Source organism: Balaenoptera acutorostrata, chromosome 16, assembly GCF_949987535.1.
Source record: "Balaenoptera acutorostrata chromosome 16, mBalAcu1.1, whole genome shotgun sequence".
NCBI classification, from domain to species: domain Eukaryota; kingdom Metazoa; phylum Chordata; class Mammalia; order Artiodactyla; family Balaenopteridae; genus Balaenoptera; species Balaenoptera acutorostrata.
In genome coordinates this window covers 61,368,084-61,389,057 of record NC_080079.1, presented here as the reverse complement: position 1 = coordinate 61,389,057, position 20,974 = coordinate 61,368,084, and the positions used below count along the sequence as shown (strand labels likewise).

The following is a 20,974-nucleotide window of genomic DNA, read 5'->3' as shown; positions in this document are numbered from 1 at the left end:
CAGAAATGGAGCTACTCTGGATGAAGCAGAGGCAGCCCCACCCTTTCCATCTCCCTTTGGGTGCCCCTTGACAATCTGTGAACCTGCGTAAGAAATTCTAAGAGCAGTTTGAAAACCAAAGTGTTAGAGAATCACATAGTACCCTTGAATAATAACCAAAGTAAACAAAACGTGCTAGCATGCTAACTCCAAAACACCAGATGCTTTCAAATGCTGTCATCACCATAATTATTATAATTATTATTATTATTTTTTTAAATTTATTGTATTTATTTTTGGCTGCATTGCTGTGCGTGGGCTTTCTCTAGTTGCGGCGAGCGGGGCTACTCTTCGTTGCGGTGGGCGGGCTTCTCACTGCAGTGGTTTCTCTTGTTGCGGAGCACGGGCTCTAGGCGCGCGGGCTTCAGTAGTTGTGGCACATGAGCTCCAGAGCGCAGGCTCAGTAGTTGTGGCACACGGGTTTAGTTGCTCCACGGCATGTGGGATCTTCCCAGACCAGGGATCGAGCCCATGTCCCCTGCATTGGCAGGCAGATTCTTAACCAGTGCACCACCAGGGAAGCCCCCATAATTATTTTTATTTGTTTCTAATTATAAAAGTGATACATCCTTATTTTGGATAAATTGGAAAGTACAGAAAAATTTAAAGATGAAAACAAAACACATTATTGTAATTCTTAAGATTTTTTTCAGCCGCTAGATTCTTAGCCCAGGCACACCTTGCTTCACTTTCTTGCGCTTCACACATACTGCGTTCTTACAAATTGAAGGTTTGTGGCAACCCTGTCTCAAGCAAGTCTATTGGTGCCATTTTTCCAACAGCATTTGTTCACTTCATGTCTCTGTGTCACATTTTGGTAATTCTCACAATATTTCAAATTTTTTTCATTATTATTATATTGTTATGGTGATCTGTGATCACTGATCTTTGATGTTACTACTGAAAAGATTATGATTCATTGAAGGCTTAGATGATAGTTGGCATTTTTTAGCAATAAAGTATTTTTAAATTAAGGTATGTACATTGTTTTTTCAGACATAGTGCTATTGCACACTTAATAGACTACAGTATAGTGTAGATATAACTTTTATATGCACTGGGAAACCAAAACATGCCTGTGACTCGTTTTATTATGATACTCACTTTATTGCAGTGGTCTGGAACTGAATCCGCAGTATCTTTGAGGTGTGCCTGTACTAGGCTCACATGAGATTCTTATACACATAGGCTCAGTGGCTGGGTACATGGCATGAAAGCTGGTATGGTAACCAGGCAAAGTATTTTTCCCCCCACTTGTGAATTTTTTTTCAAATATATATTTACTAATTTCAACATTTAAAAAATATTTGTGAATGTATTTATGTCAGATGTGTGAAAATTATGTCACATTTAGGATTTATATTTAATAAATTGCTTTTAATGAGAAGAAGAAAGTTGCATTAATTTAGAACTGTCCTGAAAAATTCTATGTCATAAATGTTAGAGTTCAGTGATAGTATCTGTTGTTTAATGGCTTTTATGTTTGGACTTTCACAGTAATTCATAACGGATTTAGGCTCAGAAAGCCAGACTCTGGATTGTTCCACTGCTCACTCTGCACAATTTATTCCCTGTGCCCCAGGAATGACTAAGATGGCCAAGATGATTGATGAGAGGCAGCAGGAACTGACTCATCAGGAGCACCGAGTGATGCTGGTGAACTCAATGAACACCGTGAAGGAGTTGCTGCCAGTTCTCATTTCAGGTATTTTCTGTCTGTACTTTATTTTACAGGAAAAAACATGTTAACATGTTCTAAACTCTGATGTTTATTTTCTTTTGCTGTTTAGTTGCATGTCTTTCAGCCTGAATAAAAATGCAGCTGATTAGCTAAGAACCAGTATTTATCTTCTCTAATGCTCTCCTTCTCTTGCTCTTTGTTTGAAACTGCTCTCCTGTTGCCTCGTACTGTTCTCTTGAAGTTCTAACAGGCCCTTTTCTCCTCTAGAAACTCTAGTTTTGGATGTATGGATTTTGACACCTTTATTTGTACTCAGAAAAAACATTTAGGAGCTGGAATGGATATTATAGAGCACTGTATAGTAAGGAAGTGAACCCACAGCCCTTTCCTAGAAGATATTTAACTCTTCTCTATGTTGAAGAGCAGGTGGTGTACACCAACTAGGACCACGCTCCCATTGGGCAGAGCCCAGAAATGCAAACATGGTGGCTGATCTCTCAACTAGCAAAAGGGAGTTGCACTTATTGAGTGTCTAGTATGTACCAGACATCTCATGGTTTATGTAAATTATCTTAGTCAAGTTGTGGGTTAGTTGGTTTAAGTCTCGGAAGGCAGCTTTATTTTCAGAATTTTATAATGCATGTCACTGTAATCCGCCAGCTACTGCCTTCCTGCTTTGTAATTTCAAGTAGTAGCTAAAATAGGAGATGTGAGTGTAAGAGTTCAGAAAGCCCTTACATGAACTAGAAAACAAAAATTTGTAAATAGCGCCTTATAATCTTCTCAAAAATATGTTTTTGAGACCAACTGGTCCATATGGCAGAAAGGTTGTTGGGAAGAATCTTTCTTTCTAATCTGGGTAACTCAATAAAGTGTTGATTAATCTTTGTTTTTATAATTTTAGTTAGTTTATAAGAAGATATTCTCTTCTCTAATGTTTCGTTATTATTTTCTTCTTCTTCACTTTTAGGGGTTAGATAGTCCCTGCTATATGTTAAGAGAAATCATGGAAGATAAACTCAACACTTTGGGATCTTCCACTAGGATTGGGTCAAGCAGCATACTTTGGTTACAGTTTTACTGACTGTTTTTATCTCGTCCCATTAGGTTTGTGTTTGATGGGGCCAGTGTTAGGGCTGGGATGATAGTTGATTTAGAAGGATAGTGGATATTTTGTGACTGTGGATCTTCAGTATATGTATGTTAAATTAGTTTTCTGATCATGATGTGGCAATGTTTTGTACCTTGAGCTTTCTTAACAGTGAAGGTTGCTGATACTGGAACTTTAATGGCAGACCTGCAGTGTTTGTTTTCATATTCTTTTTAAGACCTTAGAAGCCCAAAACATGTTCACAGTGTGGAACATCTTGTGGGAATAGTGTAATACAGCAAGATTAAATTCCAAGCTTAGTTTCTGATCTTTTGTTTATTTTTACAGCTATGAAGATTTTTGTAACAACTAAAAACTCAAAAAACCAAGGAATTGAAGAAGCTTTGAAAAATCGTAATTTTACTGTAGAAAAGATGAGCGCTGAAATTAATGAGATCATTCGTGTATTACAACTCACTTCTTGGGACGAAGATGCCTGGGCCAGCAAGGTAAGTGTTATTGGGGGAGAAATAAGCAAAATCCCCAATTTTCCCTTCCTGGGGATGTGACTGTCTCACATTTTTTCTTATAATTGTGTGTAGCATAAGACTACTTAGATATTGTGAAAGTAATTTCTTCTTTATTTTTGTAAAATAAAGGGTTATGGGTTACTTCCTGCTTTTGCACTTTTCCTTTGCTCTGAGGTAGAACAAACAAGTAGGTATGCGGGGTGAATGTTGGTTGAAAGCTGAGATGTATAGCTTTTCCTTCAAGCTGGAGTCTCATGGATTGGGCTGGTGGAGAAATTCTGGTGTGGTGTATACTCCCCTGGGTGGGAGCCCTGCCTTTCATGTGGGTGGTTGTTGCTGTGTGACTAAGTAACATAAAGAATATGCCTATGACTGAATTTTATGGAAAACTTTTCTTAACCAATTTTTGACCCAGAGAAATCTGCAAAGGAAACTCTTGGCATTTCTAGGTGTGTCCCTTCATCATTCTGTTTTCCCTAAAAAGAGCTTAACTGAAATACTAGTTTTCACATTTGTCAGTTAGTTTGAGGGGGCCCTTTACCCTTGGTCTAGAATTTCCTCTTGAATTCCAGAAGGGTTTGTGGATTCCTCCTAGAGCCCAGCAGCGGTGGTTTGAGGTGCTGCTGCTCTGGTCTGCTTCTCCTTGTCTAGTGATTGGGAACAGAGACACTTGGGTTTACACTTCCCTTGTAGGAGCCCAAGATGCAGGCAGTGGGGGGAACACATTGTCTCCAGGATCCAGCTTCCCCCACCGTGTGGACCCAAATGCTATCTCCAGGGCCACCCAGCAGGCTGGTGGCAGACTACAGAGGGGATTTTGTAGTATGATTTCCACTGGGTGCCCAGTAGTGCTCTGTTTGTCCTCCAGGACACCTATAAGGTAAGGTCAAAGCTGGGGCTAAGATCACCAACTCTTTCTTTTGTTGACCAGAAAGTTAAACTAAGATTGGAGGAGAAATTAGTCAGCTTATCTTAACTATGGATTTGTTTTCAGAGGCATGAAGTTCTTAAACAAGTTCTAAGACTGTATTTTAAATCCATACTGTAAAATCATGTAACGTCTTTGATATTTTACTTAATTTTGCTTTTGCATATTTGATAACTTTCACTTCCCTGTTATGACTTCTTTATGCATCTTTTTTTTGTTCTCTTGTTTGTTTTATTCTTTTTCTCACGTTTAGAAGGTAAGCTTTCTCTTGCCCTCTAGTTTCTTTTTTGCTTAAAAAGAGAAAAAGCATGTCTGTGAGGTTTTCTTGTGCTGTGTGCCGTGCCTTATTCCGTGTGCCGGTGTGTAACACTGTGCTCGAATATGCGTCAGAATTTGACTTAATACGGGACTCGGGGCTGTGCTGGGCAGACTGTTTGGCTCATGTTTGGAGCTGTTTCTTTGGGGAAAGCAAAAGGAAAGACATTACTATGGGATGTCAGGCTTTCTATATCTGGTGGGTGCTTTCCTCTCTTTGAGCAGGCTCCTGGGAACTGTTTTGGTCTGGTCATTCCCAGTGACTTCATCTGAGGGGCAGATTTCCCCAGGTAGCTGGGTGACCCCTAAGTTACCAGTGGACCTTGCTCTTAGGAAAGGAAACTTCCAGCTGATGCTATCTCTGTATTTGCCTCTCCTACCAGTTTCCTTTGCAGGCTCTGGAATTTGACTTTTGGAGATGCATCATTGAGGTTTTAAGCCATAATGAAAATGGGTAGGCTAGAGAGTCTAGATGGAGCACCTGTCCTTCACAATAATCCTAGCATTAAAAATCAAAAGGAAAAAAGTCAGGTGTACCTAAAGTTTTTCCTAACTTCAGTACCTGGCTCACTGCATGTTCTGCTATCTAAGCTGTGAATCAGCTGTAGTTCTCCATGATCTCATGTTCCCCTAATCTGATCTCTTTCCTTATTCTCTTCCCTTTGCTTCTAGCAGATGAGAAATAGTAAAAAAGAAAAGCAGGCCTTGCAACCTTAATGTTTCTCTATTTTTGGAGGGGAAAAGTCATCCATCAATTAGTAACTAAGTGTGACTGAGCTTTATTTTGTGCAAGTGCCGACAGCTGCTTCTTTAAAAACCAAAACCAAAACCCAAACCAAAACCGTGGTCAGTTGAGTTTTTCAGGAGGAAGATTAGGCATTTGGGGGCATATACAAGGGAAATATAAATCTGGTCCCCACTGTGTACAGTCTAATAGCTATCTCAGTTTTATGCTGATCTGGAAGGAACCAGACTGTTAGGATGCTGTAAAACTATCAGAATGAAAGGAAATAAATAAAATTAATTCAGCTAAAAGAAGCTTAAGTACATAATGACATCAGAATGAGCAAGAAATGTTTATTTTTTAACTTCATTTTGCTTTTGTTTTACATTTACCTGATTCAAATATCAAAATGCTTTAAAGGGACTTCCCTGGGGGCGCAGTGGTTAAGACTCCGTGATCCCAATGCAGGAGGCCCGGGTTCAATCCCTGGTCAGGGAACTAAATCCCATATGCATGCTGCAACTAAGAGTTCACATGCCACAACTAAGGAGGCTGCCTGCCACAACTAAGGAGTTGGCGAGCCACAACTAAGACCTGGCACAACCAAATAAATAAATAAACAAACAAACAAATAAATAAATATTGAAAAAATGCTATAAAAGGATATGCGTGACACAGCTCACTCTCATCCCCATCCCTATCCACTCTACCTCCCTTACCCCCTAAGAGTAATTGTCTTTATTAGTTGCAAGAATATTTAGAAAAAATTTTACCCTGAAAATGGAAATTGGTAACTAGGGTTTGGTTATTTTTCAGTTTAGTAGCATTATGCATCTTTCATTGCTCAACTGTAAGCAGTGAATTAATCAGACCTTGTGTCTGTCTGTGACCCCTGGGTTCCCAGTCTGTTTAATACATACGATATCTTTTACCTCCTCTCACCCCTACCAGTAAAGAATTAACTTTGTCTTACCATACTTGTTTCATGCTTCCCCACTGGTGCAGTTTTCTCCTGGAAAGTGATGGTTCCTCTAGAAAAGTGGGGGAAGAAAGTAAGTGGAAAAAATTCTTGGTAAAAGTGCGTCTTGCCGAATAAGATTTTAAAGAGGCAATGCAATAGCTGATTATTTTACGTTTTATACCTACATTCAAATGGCCGATTTACAAGTTTACAAGTACTTTGACTTTAAACACTTCATTGTATTTTGAAAATAAAAAATTTCCCCTCCTAAATCAACAATCATAATGATTATTAAAAACTATTTTAGCATTTTTCCTGGGAATACATTATGAGACAAAAGAATTTGGGGTTTAAACACAGTTCTAATTTTACCCTTTGTAAATTTAGCAATCTATATTTAATCTCTTTTTTTTTGGTATTTATATTACTTGTATCTTGATGCATGCTGAGAAAAAAGAGGAAGTGAGAAAAATTTAAAAAGCATTTCATTGCTAAGAATTTTTGAACCCTATGTAGGTGTTCCTGTAACTGCATCTTGAGTCATTAGATACTATTATTCAGAATTCGTCCCTGTGGTGTGTCTCCTACCACTGTGGGCCTAGGTTGGTGGTGGGTAAATGTAGTGAGTGACTCAGATGTCTTGCACAGATTACTCTAGTCTACCAAAGAAGGAAATACTGGTTAGAACATATGATCCTATAATAACTTGCCCTTACTGCAGACCATTGAGGATTTAAGGGTTGATTTTTATTTCAGTTTTGAAAAAAATAAGGTTATATATGAGCTTTTTATGAGTCTTTTAGTATTCTATTATGCAGTATTAGTTTTAGTATTCTAGTATGCAGCTAATACAACAAAGGATTTATCTTTTGGAGTTTGAGATAAATAGTTAATTTAGGCATTTATAATATTTTATCCTCTCCCCCCAGCCAAAGGAGAAAAGCCCGACATGTTACAGGAATTGACATTTCCCTTCTGATCCAAGTGATCTTTTAGTTGGTATAACTGATTGTGTGTGCATAGGTGGCACAGAAGCCCTGAGAAGGTATTCTTGGAGATGAGGAACTGATGCCTGAGAGGGTAGCTTGCCTGAAGGCTCAGGGCTAGGTGACTTTCTCTCCAAGGTTAAATGTAGTTTATAAGATTTTGTTCTACTGCCCAATTTATCTTTCCAGAAACATCTTTGTTTAAAACACGGACTTGAGGGTAGAAATGTGGTCAGGAATGGGCTGGAGTGGGAAGGGTGGGGGCAGGAGGTGTTAGTGGAAAAGGGAGAGTAGCTTGGGCAGTGAATGAGAGGGGGTCCTTAGTCCCAAATTTAAAATTTTCAAGAACCTGGGAATGCAGAAGCTCACTTTCCCTACCGCAGTTCCTCTTGATCGTCTGTGGGAGGAACTCAGTGGTTCTTGGTACTATTCAGTGTTCTTTAGGTCTGACTTTATATTAAATTTCAGAAGTGTTTCAGTTCCTGGAAAAGCATGTAAAAAGGAGTCTTTTAGGTTGTCCTTCTGACTTTTGGTATGTGTGGCAGAGTGCCAAGGCACTATGGTTTTTCTCATTTAAAACCTGAACTCATCAGAGTTTTACAGTAAAAGGGACCAGAGCAGGAGGGTATCAGATCCCTGACAGCTGTCTCCAAAGCTACATGACTAGATCTGGTCTTTTTTATATTCACTCTTTAAAAAAAAGAACAACAACAACAACAACAAAAACAGAGAAGAGATTGGTGGAGACTTTTCTGGTTCCCAAATTTGAGATTTTACAGAGAACAGTACTTATTGAGGGTACAGTTTTTTTCTCTTCTATTTCATACCCAGAGTGTATTCTGAGTACTTAGACCTACATGACAAGGTTTAACAAAAAGCTTTACGGTACATAGTGTAGTTGACCCCAGAGTTATGATTATTTTTACCCTTTATAAATATATCTCAAAATTGCTTCTTAGTCCTAGTTGTTCATTGAATTTGTTTATATTATAGCCGGTGTTAGTATACTTCTTTTGTTGCTTATGTCAGAATTCTGTCAATTCCATAACAAACATTGCCCTTCAAAAGAAATTCTTATGAGATTCTTAGGAGACCAAAATATTTGTTCCCATAGACATTTTTGCTTTTAATAGATATGACATTAAAATGTATTGTGTTTAAATGATTCTTCACAATTTGCTCTATTCCAGAAAGAATTTAATGTGGCCCTCTCAGTGACTGTTTTAAATCTCCAAAATTGTCTAAAATTCATGCTATTAAAAACTTTGGTAACTAATTGAAATTCCCAGTGTAAAAATGCAGCTTCATTGCAAATTTGCCATTGATTATTTTTAGGAGAAAATGAGCATCTCTTAATGTTAAGTTCTTGATATTCTCACATCTCATACTCAGGACCAAATTAGTCACATCCTGAGAATCAGATTCTTTCCTTGAAGCATGGTGACCACGCTTTATTAGGGAGAAAAAAGCAGTGACTTTTGAGGATACTGAACAGAGCAAAACCAGTTTTTCTATTGTGTTTCAAATCATTTTGGGGCAGTGGAGAATAAAAGCAGTTATTTAGGTTAGTGAGGATTATGAATTTGATTTATAGAGCTAATTTTCTGGGCAGTATTAACCAAGCCAAAATTGGCAAGGCAAAAGATTTGCTGACTACTGTAAAAGGTTAGTGGAATCTTTGGCAACTCTCTTTGGTAAAAGAAAAAAAATTCTTGAATTTCATCTAATAGAAAATAATGAGGTTTGAGATCAAACTGTGTTTCTATGACTGAGCTGCTTAATTTATAAAATTAAATTACATTAAAAATTGAAGTTCAATGAAGCAATGAGGGAAAAAATGCCTAAAGTAGAACCTATTATAAAATTAAATTACATTAAAAATTGCAGTTCAGTGAAGCAATGAGGGAAAAAATGCCTAAAGTAGAACCTAACATGTAGGAAGTGCTCAATTAAGATTAGTTTCCTAACTAGTAGCCTTTAATGCTAGAATAGACACTGAAAAATTTCTGATCTTTGTTTCCCGTTGAATTGAGACTTTTGAAATGTAATAAGTATCTATTGTTTTTTTTTCACTGAAAATATAAGTGTATTAGAGAAATGGTTATTAATAGATTTTAAATTAAGTATTTTTACATGGCTATAATTTCTCTTCTTCAGAGTGTGCACAATACTTTCTAGGTGAGAGATCATGAATTTTTTTTTTAATCTGTATCTAGACAAAGTCCTATTAACTTGTATTAGACCTTAAAGGCTATCCGACTCTTTGAGGTTGGGTGTTGCCTGAGACTCTCTTTCAAAAGATATTGATTTGGGCCTTGCTAATTTGGAATTAAGCTAAAGTTGACTTTTGAAGACAAGGTTTGCTGTACAGATTAATTTGAACTAGATGAAGGAAGAGCAAATATTTAAACCATTTGAGAATCAAAGCACTCAAAAAAATGCCACTTGTCTACTTACAGTACTAATTACAGATGGATTTTGAAATAGATCCTCTTCTGACTGCCTTTTATTGATAGATAGCTATCATAATTTCATATAACTTGATAATAAAAATATTTTATTTCCATTTTTTCAGTAATTTAGTTCACTTCTTTTCAGTTGCCATGGCTGAGAATTTGTTATTTAGAGCCTTAGATAGCCAAATCTGTATCTGTTTAGATGGGGAAAGAGGGAGTCCAAAGCTGAGAGTCCTGTAATTTGAATAGGTACTTTGGAAAAGCTGGGGTCAGGCTGCTGACCTTAAGCCTAATTATGAGTGCTCCCAATGCTTATTGGTGCTGCTGCTGGGTTTTGTTTGAATTGGAAGTGGGGATGCTCCTAGTGCCCCCATGTGGAAAACTGGTGGCACCACACCTTGAAGAACCCCGGTTTACAGGACTGGAAATTGAAAAAAGGTAGGGATTTAAGGCATTGCCTAGAGTTACAGAGGTTAACTCTGTGCTTTGATGGATGGACTCTGTAAGAGCCAGTTCCCTAAGCAAAAGGGAGAGAGGCTGTCTTTTAAGGTGTTAAATAGACTTAAGAGATGGCCAGTCTGTCAGTTGTGAGGATGGGTACGTGCATATTTGTTATATTGTTTTCTGTATATCTATTTACTTAAAAAACTTTATTAAAATATATATATATATTTTAAAAGTGATTAGTCTGTTGTTTGGACTTCTCATGCTACATCCTGGGAGATTTTATGCTAGTTTTATGCAAGTCATTATGAATCCTGATTGTAGACAATAAATTGAGACCCACTTATTTTATCCTGCCTCTTCTTCCAGGTTAGGGACAGTAAGGGAACTAAGGATGAGGAGTGGCAGGGAAGGCCCGAAAGACACTTCTTTCTTGTATTACATTTAGTGGTTTATTTGTGGAATTAAAACTAAATTGCTAGATTAAAATTTTCAGTTTTCTTCCAACCAGTAATTCCAGGTTTTTCAGATTAAACATAGTGAAACATCAAGCAGTGTGTGTATATTTCAAAACAAGATGTAGAAGAACTGTGGTTTGTGGTGCCACATGCTAATGAGGCTTCCCTGAAGCTGGGAGAGCTTTGGCAGGGCTGCAGTAGATGATTGTTGACTAGTGGAAAGGCTGATAATGAGGCATGTGACAAAGAGGGCTTTTTCTGGCTGAAGACATTGAACATCTTTTGGCTTGAGCAGTTTTACCAGTTTTCACAGTTTAGCAATAGGGAGACTAGGAAACAGAATTAACTGAAGATTTGCATGCAAGATGCTGCATTTTGACAGAAATAAGCGTTATGCTGTGATGAGAATATTTTTAAGGCTGTTGTAGGACTACTGTAGCTATTGTATGTTAATGGTGTAACTTCTCTGTCTTACTTTGTATCATGGTATCTTAGTTTTTGCAAAGAAAATACTTGTGGTATTTTTCTTCAAAAGGACACTGAAGCCATGAAGAGAGCATTGGCCTCCATAGACTCCAAACTGAACCAGGCTAAAGGTTGGCTCCGTGACCCCAGTGCCTCCCCAGGTAACCCTCTGGTTCTACTTTTCTGATAGATACAGCAAAAAGCTAAAAACCAGGCAAACAAAAGAAAAGGAAAAAAAAAAGAAAAATCATTCATAATCTCATAATCCTGAGGTAACTACTGCAACATTTAGGGGCATACTCCATTCTCTGATAGTTTTGACTAATTGAAGTATTACTGGTCCTTAAAAGGATGAAGGGCATAGACTACCTCTCATCACAGAGGAATTAACCAAAGTGAACTGGCATTCTTTGCCAAATTATTGGTTCACCCCTTCCCTGAATTACTTTGAATAAAAGCTCTTCTTTTCTAGTTCCCATTGGGCAGATTTCCATTTACGTCAACAGAGTACTTAATTAAGCAGATGAAATGATGACGCTAATAAGAATTGGGAAGCAAAGTTGACTTGTATAAAGATAAGACCCAAACAGGTTATTGAGCTACGCATTATGGATTTTCTAATCTCATATTTATTCAGTTTTAGATTAATATTTGAATGAATGTGAAAAACCTAATGGAGTTTAGAGGCATTGAGTACTATTAAATTGTTAGAGTCTACTTTCATCATTCACATGCTTGCCACAAACTGCTTATTATCTCCAGATGGGTATGGTTCCAAGGATCTTTTTGAGCAGTCTCTGTGGTTAAAACCTCACCCTATGGTTGTAAGGGCAGTGTTTGGCTGTTAGCTATCAGATGTATTGCTTTCTATTCACTTGTCTTTTCATTTAAAATCATCCATTCCTTCATGAATGAAATGACTTGTAAAGCATCCTTTCTAAATAATTAATGGATCAACAATGTAGATATTGAACAGCTCTCTCTCTCGTTTTTTTTTTTTTTGGCTGTGCCACCTGGCTTGAGGGATCTCGGTTCCCTGACCAGGGATTGAACCCAGGCCACGGTAGTGAAAGTCTGGAATCCTAACCACTAGGCCACCAGGGGACTCCCTTGAAAATCTCTTTGTTTTAGGTGATGCTGGTGAACAGGCCATCAGGCAGATCTTAGATGAAGCTGGAAAAGTTGGTGAACTCTGTGCAGGCAAAGAACGCAGGGAGATCCTGGGAACCTGCAAAATGCTAGGGCAGATGACTGATCAAGTGGCTGACCTCCGAGCCAGGTAAAGTTCCTCTGCTCTCACCAGAGCAGTAGTGGTAACAGTTGGGATCTCGCTCCTGATGGAGTGATTCAGAAAACAAGTTTCTGTGAATTTTACTGAGTTCTCTTTGGCTAATAGATAACGTAGATATTATATTCTACTAATTCTTTTGAGATTGGAGTGAATTTTCCTTTTGTTGAACTTTTAAAATATGTAGATGCCTTATCGTAAAGTTGAAATTGAAATAGAAATCTGGTTTTTTAGTTTCTAGCCATAGGCTTATGAAAAATAAGGTGCATAGATATCTTTTATGAAGGCTGGATAGAAAAAAAACATAAAGAGTGAAAACGTTGGAATTATTTCACATGTCATTTTAAAAATCAGTTAAATAGATTGTCCTCTACGTTGGTCATTTCTAGGCTCTTTTGAGTTTCTATTTCATCATTATTCATTTGGTTTTATAATTCTTTTACCTATCTCTTACCCACCTCAAGTCTTGGCTTTTAGGATCCACCCCCATTCCCCCAAATTCAATATGTATAGTTTGCTATTAAGAAAACTCAGTATAATATAGGTTTGTTTGGAACTCATACATATAGTTAATGAAGTTCTAAAAGATTCTCATCTTTATGGAATTTTATAGTATGGACATTGTGAAAAATTGAGGTATGATGACACACTAGTATAAATGAAATTTAATTTTGCTTCAAGATTGTCATGAAACATCTTGAGATAATTGGAATACAGTATAGGGTCTCCCTACAAACTAAGGCTTCAGGAACACGCCTTGACGTGTTGCACACCATTACACCTGGCCTCAAATGTATTAACATAATGGACTTAAGAATATAGTTCTTAAAGGAGTGGTTCCTGACCTTTTTTGGACCAAGGTCATTTTTATAATTTGATGAAAGCCATTAATCTCTACCTAAAAAGACACATATAAACATGCCTGTACAATATTATATGTAATTTCCAGAGGTTCATGGATTCACTGTAGCCCTGGAAGCTCCACGGGCTTCAGGTTAAGAGCCTTTACCTTAAAGGGAAGAAGGAACAGCATAAATAAATGTGATCTCATTGAGTGCAGTGGGCCTTTTCTCTTGCTGTGAAGCAGTCTCCTCTGCCACGAGCATGCCAAGAACTTTACAGAAAGGACAAAAAAGAAGTTCTGTTCCCATTTGGAGAAATGCCAATGCAGTTTGACAAGATTCTTGGCTCTTCTGATTTCTCACTGCTGGCTCTTTTGTCTGCAGCCTTTTCACAGTGTGGTAGACAGTTTTCAGTTGGAATTCTCAAATACACAGTTGTATGTATTTAGAGAAAGATGAATCTGAGCAAGAGAACGAGGTAGTTGCTGTACGGGATTGACCATAAATCTGTAAAGAGAAAAGGTTGGAACAGTGAGGAGCCCCAATGGGCCTGCTTCACACTGGAGTCTGCAATAGCCTTTCACAATGAAAGATTACAAAGCTGTCTCCTTGTTATCTTTTCTTAAATATGCCTAGCTTTCTAACAGCTTAGTGGCTGAAACTCAGTAACAATTTCCTCTTTGGTATTCTTCTATTCAGTCACCTAGAGTTTCTAGGGTTGTGAGTATATATTTTCCCCTCCATGTTACTCAAACTTTTAATTTTGAATGAAAAATTATGTAGCCCATAAATATTTTTACTTTTTCACAGTTGGACTCTTATACAGACAATGTTCCTCATAATGAATTACTAGATTTGAAGGAAAAAAGCAAATTAAAACATAAAAAGTATATTTCCAAAAGTCTTAGACTCCTCTGCCATGTAAAAGGGAGGTGTCAAGTACAAATAAAAGGTGTATATATATATATATATATATATATATATATATATATATATATACACCTTTTATATACCTGGCAATAAATATTATTGAGTTCACTACCTCAAATATTGGTATACATGAAAAACATATAAATTTAAAAAGAGGATAGATAGATGAATGACAAACCCATACTATTATTAAGGGAAGCAAAGATGTTTTGTAGTTTATCCTAAAATCAGAAGCTCAGATTATGATGATCAGCCATTCCATTCAACCAAATGATAAAGTTGTCACCCCTATCATTGAGTTTACCAGGCTGGGTGGATTCAAAAATATGAGTATAAAAAGATGGCAAATCTTACTTTGCTATGACCTGGGAAGTCTCTTACAAAGGGAAAACAAGTTTCTACTAACTCACATCATTTTTTTTTAGTAGTAGCATACCACTTCTGAGAGAGGAAAATAGTGAAATTAGTTCTTTAGGAACATGATGAGAAATAACGGTTTCTTGTCCCTGTGTGCCCTTTTCCCTCAGTACTATCTGGTTTTGATACTTACAGGTTGCATAGGAGTGGAAGGTAGATATTTAAGATTACCATTAGGTTATGATAATGACAATTCTGTAATAACAATAGTTACATATGTGTATTGCTTTATTGCCAAAGTATTTTCAAGTATTTCTTTTTGCTTGACGCCACTCTGTTTGATAGGCAAGGCCAGTATTATTCCTACCCACCCCTCATTTTCTAAGTTAGAAAACTGAAGCCCAAGGAAGTTAAACATTGTACCCAAGGTTCCTCAGGTAGCAGGAGCCAGGATTTGAACAGAGATCTACTTGGTCCCAGTGTGGTATGCTTTCAGTCGCACTATGCGTGCTGCCTCCTGAAACATTTTCAATGTATACTTGCCCATAAATAAGATAATCTAATGGGCTGTTTATTTCTAAAGCATACATACTATGGTAACAAAACCCTCCATAGCAATAAGATCACAAGCACATTTCCCCCCTGAAGATTAGGTTTGATTATGTAATCACCACCAAGAGGAAAATCATTATTATCAAAATGTGCAAGTCTGGTCTTTAAAGTGGTTATGCAGTTCCTTGAAGCTACTGTGTATTTTTAAGAGCAAAGGAGAAGTTAGATGGTTTGGGTGTTTGCTTTTTCTCTCTCTGTGTTTCCTTGTGTTATCGCAGATTTAGTAGAAAAAGAAAAGGACAAACATGTTAGTAAAAGAACACATACTGTGCTTTTAGTAATATTTTGCCATTAAGAATTTGAGAGAGTACAACAGCAGCATCTATCTGTTTGAGTAGAGGGCAAGGAGCCTCACCGGTGGCCATGCAGAAAGCCCAGCAGGTGTCTCAGGGTCTGGATGTGCTCACAGCAAAAGTGGAAAATGCAGCCCGCAAGCTGGAAGCCATGACCAACTCAAAGCAGAGCATTGCGAAGAAGATCGATGCTGCTCAGGTAGCGATGATGATTTTTAGGAAGGGTGGGAAATAAAGGAGAAAGAGAAATGTTCCATAAATATCCTGTATCCCTCCCCCCCTAATTTTCTATGGGTGGATAATGGGTGTTTCTAAGTGATGACTGATACCCAGTAGTTGCCAATGTTAACACGTCCCCTACCACCACAGGCTTAAGACTAATGTTTATCCATATTTTGAAATAGAGATCTTAATTTTGAATACTTCAGTTAGTTAAAAGTAAGCATTCTGAGTACCATTCTCCTAGTTCCTGATGGAGATTACAGTATGTTAAACCTGTTCTTCATCTCAGAATTCACAGCTGTGTGTGGTCATAGCAATGTAAAAGGGTTAAAGCTTTCTGATATTACTCTACTGTAAAATGATTTTCAAGCATTTCATGAAGAAACATAAATGTTTAAGAAACTGAAGAGTTAATAAGGTGTGATTAATTCAAAGATAAAGCTCATGAAGATATTTTATCCTAATGAGAAAGAAAAAAGTCATTTTTAAAAAGATGAAGGGGGACTTCCCTGGCAGTCCAGTGGTTAAGACTCCGAGCTTCCACTGCAGGGGGGTGGGTTCGATCCCTGGTCTGGGAACTAGGATCCTGCATGCCACACGTGCAAATATTAATAATCTCTATAAATAAATAAATAAATAGCTGAAAGATTGATTTGGTTTTGCCTGAGTAAGAACTGATGTAAAATAATAAGGATCAGCATTATAAAAACAATTGCTGGTATGCCTTATGATTACTTTTGAAATATTTCTGATGGCCTTGTTAAGTTTAGTAAAATTGGTTCATGAGTAGATCACAGTATGCTTCTTTTCTGTTTCTGTGTGTGTAGAATTGGCTTGCAGATCCAAATGGTGGACCAGAAGGAGAAGAACAGATTCGAGGGGCTTTGGCTGAAGCTCGGAAAATAGCAGAATTATGTGATGATCCTAAAGAGAGAGATGACATTCTACGTTCTCTTGGAGAAATATCTGCTCTGACTTCTAAATTAGCAGATCTACGAAGACAGTATGTATTTAATCAATTAAATTGTCCTTTAATCTCTCTCTTTTTTCCCCTAAGCACATATATTGTTGAAATTTATAGGTTAAATGCACATATGATACTCCTCCATTGTATTCTTATTGATTCTGTGTGACGTGGTGAGGGCAGATATTTTTAAATTAATAATTTTAGGATACTAAGAACTATTTTTTAAAAAAATATTTTTAAGAGATCTATTTTTTATTTATTTATTTATTTGGCTGCGCCGGGTCTTCATTGTGGCATGTGGGCTCTTTAGCTGCAGCATGCGAACTCTTAGTTGCGGCATGAAGGATCTAGTTCCTTGACCAGGGATTGAACCCAGACCCCCTGCATTGGGAGCACAGAGTCTTAGCCACTGGACCACCAGGGAAATCCCTGAGATCCATTTTTTTAAATTTCTAAGCTAGGACATAGTACTGCACCATGTTTGTGACTTGTTTGTTTCCCAGGCATATGAGGAAAATAACTTTTGTGGCTAGCTATGAAAAGCTTTGTGTGTGTGTGTGTGTGTGTGTGTGTGTGTGTGTGTGTGTGTGTGTGTGTGTGTTAGGGAGTGGGATGGGGAGGCATAAGAAGATACTTTCTTCCTGGACCAGCAGTGTTACTTCTTATGTAGCAATTATAAAAGATCCTTAAATATGACATCCTCACTGCAGGTTCTTCTCTTAAGGGGATATTTTTGTTTTAATCGGTGAGACAGATAAGGCTTTCATAGCATCTACTTTGATTGTATAGAAAAGAAGTGTCACTTTCTCCTTTTGAAAGATATTTTTCTGTCTTAGAAAAAAAAAAAACTGCATCATATGCTAAAAGAACATTAAAAAGTGTACAACGGCAAAAGTAAGAGTTGCTTCTCTTCCACCTCAGTCCTCCAGCCACTTCTCCAGGAATAACCATAGTCAAGTATCTTGTGAGATTTGACTTTTCATTTAACTTGTGTATTTCACTTCCTATTCTTCCACAGGAGAGTGCCTAACCTTTTCCCAAAGAGGTACTTTAGAGTCCTTTCAAATCTCATATTGGCTAAGAGACCAACGTTAGCTAAGAAAGCAAACTTCTGCCTCAGACCTTGAAATAAGAATGAGTGGGAGCAGGGTGGACATACTTTAGGCAGGAGGTTGTGGTGATAGAGAGCAGCTTAAGTAATAGCTCAAGTTTGATTCTATATCAAGCTCAGTCATTTGGGGGGTCACTATTTTATACCCCAAATATAAAATTATGTAGGTGGGAAAATGTATAATTGGACAATTGTAAAATAATATATGTCTACAAATTTTGGTCTCTGTTCATTAACATTAGCTAATTAATATAGTCTTTACATTTTTACTAGATTTAAAAATACTCAGAGGAGGAAACTATGGTCTCAGGATCCTAACACAAGTCCATATATATAGCAGGCACTCATTAATGTTTCTTAATGATGAAGAGATAATTAATGATAATAGTGATAACAGCAGACCAAGTTTGGTCACATGCCATCATTACTTATTCCTATTATCTATCTATCTATCTATCTATCTATCTATCTTTCTATCCATCTATCTGTCTATCTAAAACTTCCTGGCAGCAGGAGTAGCTATGATCAGAACCATAGTAATTACCTTCTTTGTCCAGCTTTATAATGGAGAAAGTATGAAAGTTTAGAATCATAAAGGAACTCTTAAGATAGTATCTAAATTAGTCATTCTGTCAGGTAGACTAATATTTGCCTTTTTATCGGTGAGCCAGGTATGATTATCCTGAAGTTTACTTTTCTATGACCTAGTGGACTGGAGATATAAAATGAGTCAGACTTGAGATGGCAGGCTCAGGGGTCAGCTAACCTAGTGATGACTGATCGAGCTCAGCTTACCAAATGGTTGAGCTTGGTTGAGCCAGACTGACCAAACTCATATTTAACTACAACATATTTAACTGTCTTAATGAGGCAAAACAATCAGAATTTATATTATTAATTGCTTATTTAAGGGTCAAATAGATAAATCCCTCTCCTTTCAAACCAAGTTAATAATAATCATTAGCAGTTTGTCATCTCATTAGCATTTGTATTAGCAATTAAGTCATCTCAATGTAAAGAGTGTCTTTGTGACAGGATGGCTATATTTTTCTCTGCAGGGGAAAAGGAGATTCCCCAGAGGCCCGAGCATTGGCCAAACAGGTGGCCACGGCCCTACAGAACTTGCAGACCAAAACCAACAAGGCTGTGGCCAACAGCAGACCTGCCAAAGCAGCTGTCCACCTTGAGGGCAAGATTGAGCAGGCACAGCGGTGGATTGATAATCCCACAGTGGATGACCGGGGAGTTGGTAAGATCATCACTGCACTTAATCCTCATTAAACTTATTTCAGTGAAGATAAGCAAGGTGTTAGTAGAGATCCTGTATCATCTGTAATTAGGTACAGAAGGGATTCTTTAGCCACTGGTGAGTAAGTCATTCCACAGTGTGACTCCACCTCCAAATGTAGCCAATAAAATTCCTGTGATTTAATCAAGAAGTATTAATAAATAAATGATTTTGCTGCAGGCAAATAGAAAAGTCCTCAGGTTGCAGTTGAAACTTTGAGCTAATTATTTCCAGTCTATGTATACTTTCATTCTGTTGTATTTCTGTTATTACAGTCCTTAGTAAGTTCACAGTTAAATATAATTTTTGAAAATAAGTAAAAGACACTTAACTACCAAGGTTGTTTTCAGTTGTGAGGGCTCCTGTACCACACAATCACCTGTAGAATTGATAACCTAAAATTTTGATTTTTGAGAGATTTTAGGAATGGATCTATAAGAATTTAGGTTGTATTATGATAGCAAGCCTGTTGAAGCTGAAAGATCTATTTATTTCATTTGCTGTATTCACTGGAAAAAGATAAAATTTTTAATTGGTGATTCCCAGTGTTGGGGAATCAGGCAGACATATAATTTACTGGTGGAGGAATAAATTGGTACAAATTTTCTGAGTGGCAATTTGGAATTATATGTCAAGAGCTTTAAAAAAGTTCATACCCATTGACTCAGCGATTTGACTGACAGGAATTTATTCTAAAAATAATTAGAGATGTTTCTAAGGAGTTACATATGAGAATATGTAAATAGCGTAAATATTTAATAATATTAACAATTATGGTTCATATGATAAAATGTTGCATAGATTTTAGACCATGGTTTTTGAATAATATTTAATGATGTAGAAAAATGCTCACGTTAAATAAAAAGAAGCAAGGAATAAAAATTAATGTATAGTATGATCCTGGTTTTGTAAAAGAGAAATGTATGTATGTATAGGAGCATGCAATGCATTAAAAAAGACTGGAAGGAAATGTTCAAATATATCAGTCTCCAAGTGATGGGATATGGGTGGTTTATATTTTTTTACGTTTTTTATATTCCCCCAGTTTTTTGTCTTGATAGGGGAAAAAACCCCACTAACCCCACTAAATGTATTATTAAGAAAAGAAATCCTTACCAGAATGGCACGGTGGTTGGCTTCTCCTGGTCTATGTGAGTTTCAGTGTTTTCCTCTTGGTGCAGGTCAGGCTGCCATCCGAGGGCTTGTGGCCGAAGGTCATCGTCTGGCAAATGTCATGATGGGGCCTTATCGCCAAGATCTTCTTGCAAAGTGTGACCGAGTGGACCAGCTGACGGCCCAGCTGGCTGACCTGGCTGCCAGAGGGGAAGGGGAGAGTCCTCAGGCGAGAGCCCTTGCATCTCAGCTCCAAGACTCTTTAAAGGTAGAACTTGGGAGCACATATCATTACATTTCTTTCTTTCTTTCTTTTTTTTTTTTTTTTAAAAATAAATTTATTTATTTAATTTTTGGCTGCGTTGGGTCTTCGTTGTTGCGCGCAGGCTTTCTCTAGTTGTGGCGAGCGGGGGCTGCTCTTTATTGCAGTGCGCGGGCTTCTCATTGCGGTAGCTTCTCTTGTTGCAGAGCTTGGGCTCTAGGTGTACGGGCTTCAGTAGTTGTGGTGCACGGGCTTCAGTAGGTGTGGCACGCGAGCTCAGTAGTTGTGGCTCGCGGGCTCTAGAGCTCAGGCTCAGTCGTTGTGGCGCACGGGCTTAGTTGCTCTGCAGCATGTGGGATCTTCCTGGACCAGGGCTCAAACCCATGTCCCCTGCATTGACAGGCGGATTCTTAACCACTGAGCCACCAGGGAAGTCCCTCATTACATTTCTTATGCTTACTGTTATTCAAAAACTAGGAGGGAGAGTTTTTAAAAAATATAATTTCTTGAGTCTAGGGAAAGTGAAAAAGGTGTGACCAAGAATATAAGGAAATCCATGGACTTCCCTGGTGGCGCAGTGGTTAAGAATCTGCCTGCCAATGTAGGGGACAC

At 37.6% G+C, this 20,974-nt stretch overlaps 1 protein-coding gene across 2 annotated transcripts in view; it reads left to right on the top strand.

Annotated features, from left to right (window-relative positions):
* Window positions 1-20,974, top strand: part of VCL (vinculin) — a 101,311-nt gene that overhangs the window by 55,267 nt on the left and 25,070 nt on the right. For both annotated transcript variants that reach the window (XM_057531177.1, XM_057531178.1), the window contains exons 5-12: window positions 1,622-1,744; window positions 3,159-3,319; window positions 11,148-11,238; window positions 12,209-12,356; window positions 15,445-15,598; window positions 16,449-16,624; window positions 18,758-18,948; window positions 20,169-20,368. In XM_057531177.1, coding sequence (XP_057387160.1) covers window positions 1,622-1,744; window positions 3,159-3,319; window positions 11,148-11,238; window positions 12,209-12,356; window positions 15,445-15,598; window positions 16,449-16,624; window positions 18,758-18,948; window positions 20,169-20,368 — 1,244 coding nt within the window. The remainder of the gene's footprint in view (window positions 1-1,621; window positions 1,745-3,158; window positions 3,320-11,147; window positions 11,239-12,208; window positions 12,357-15,444; window positions 15,599-16,448; window positions 16,625-18,757; window positions 18,949-20,168; window positions 20,369-20,974) is intronic.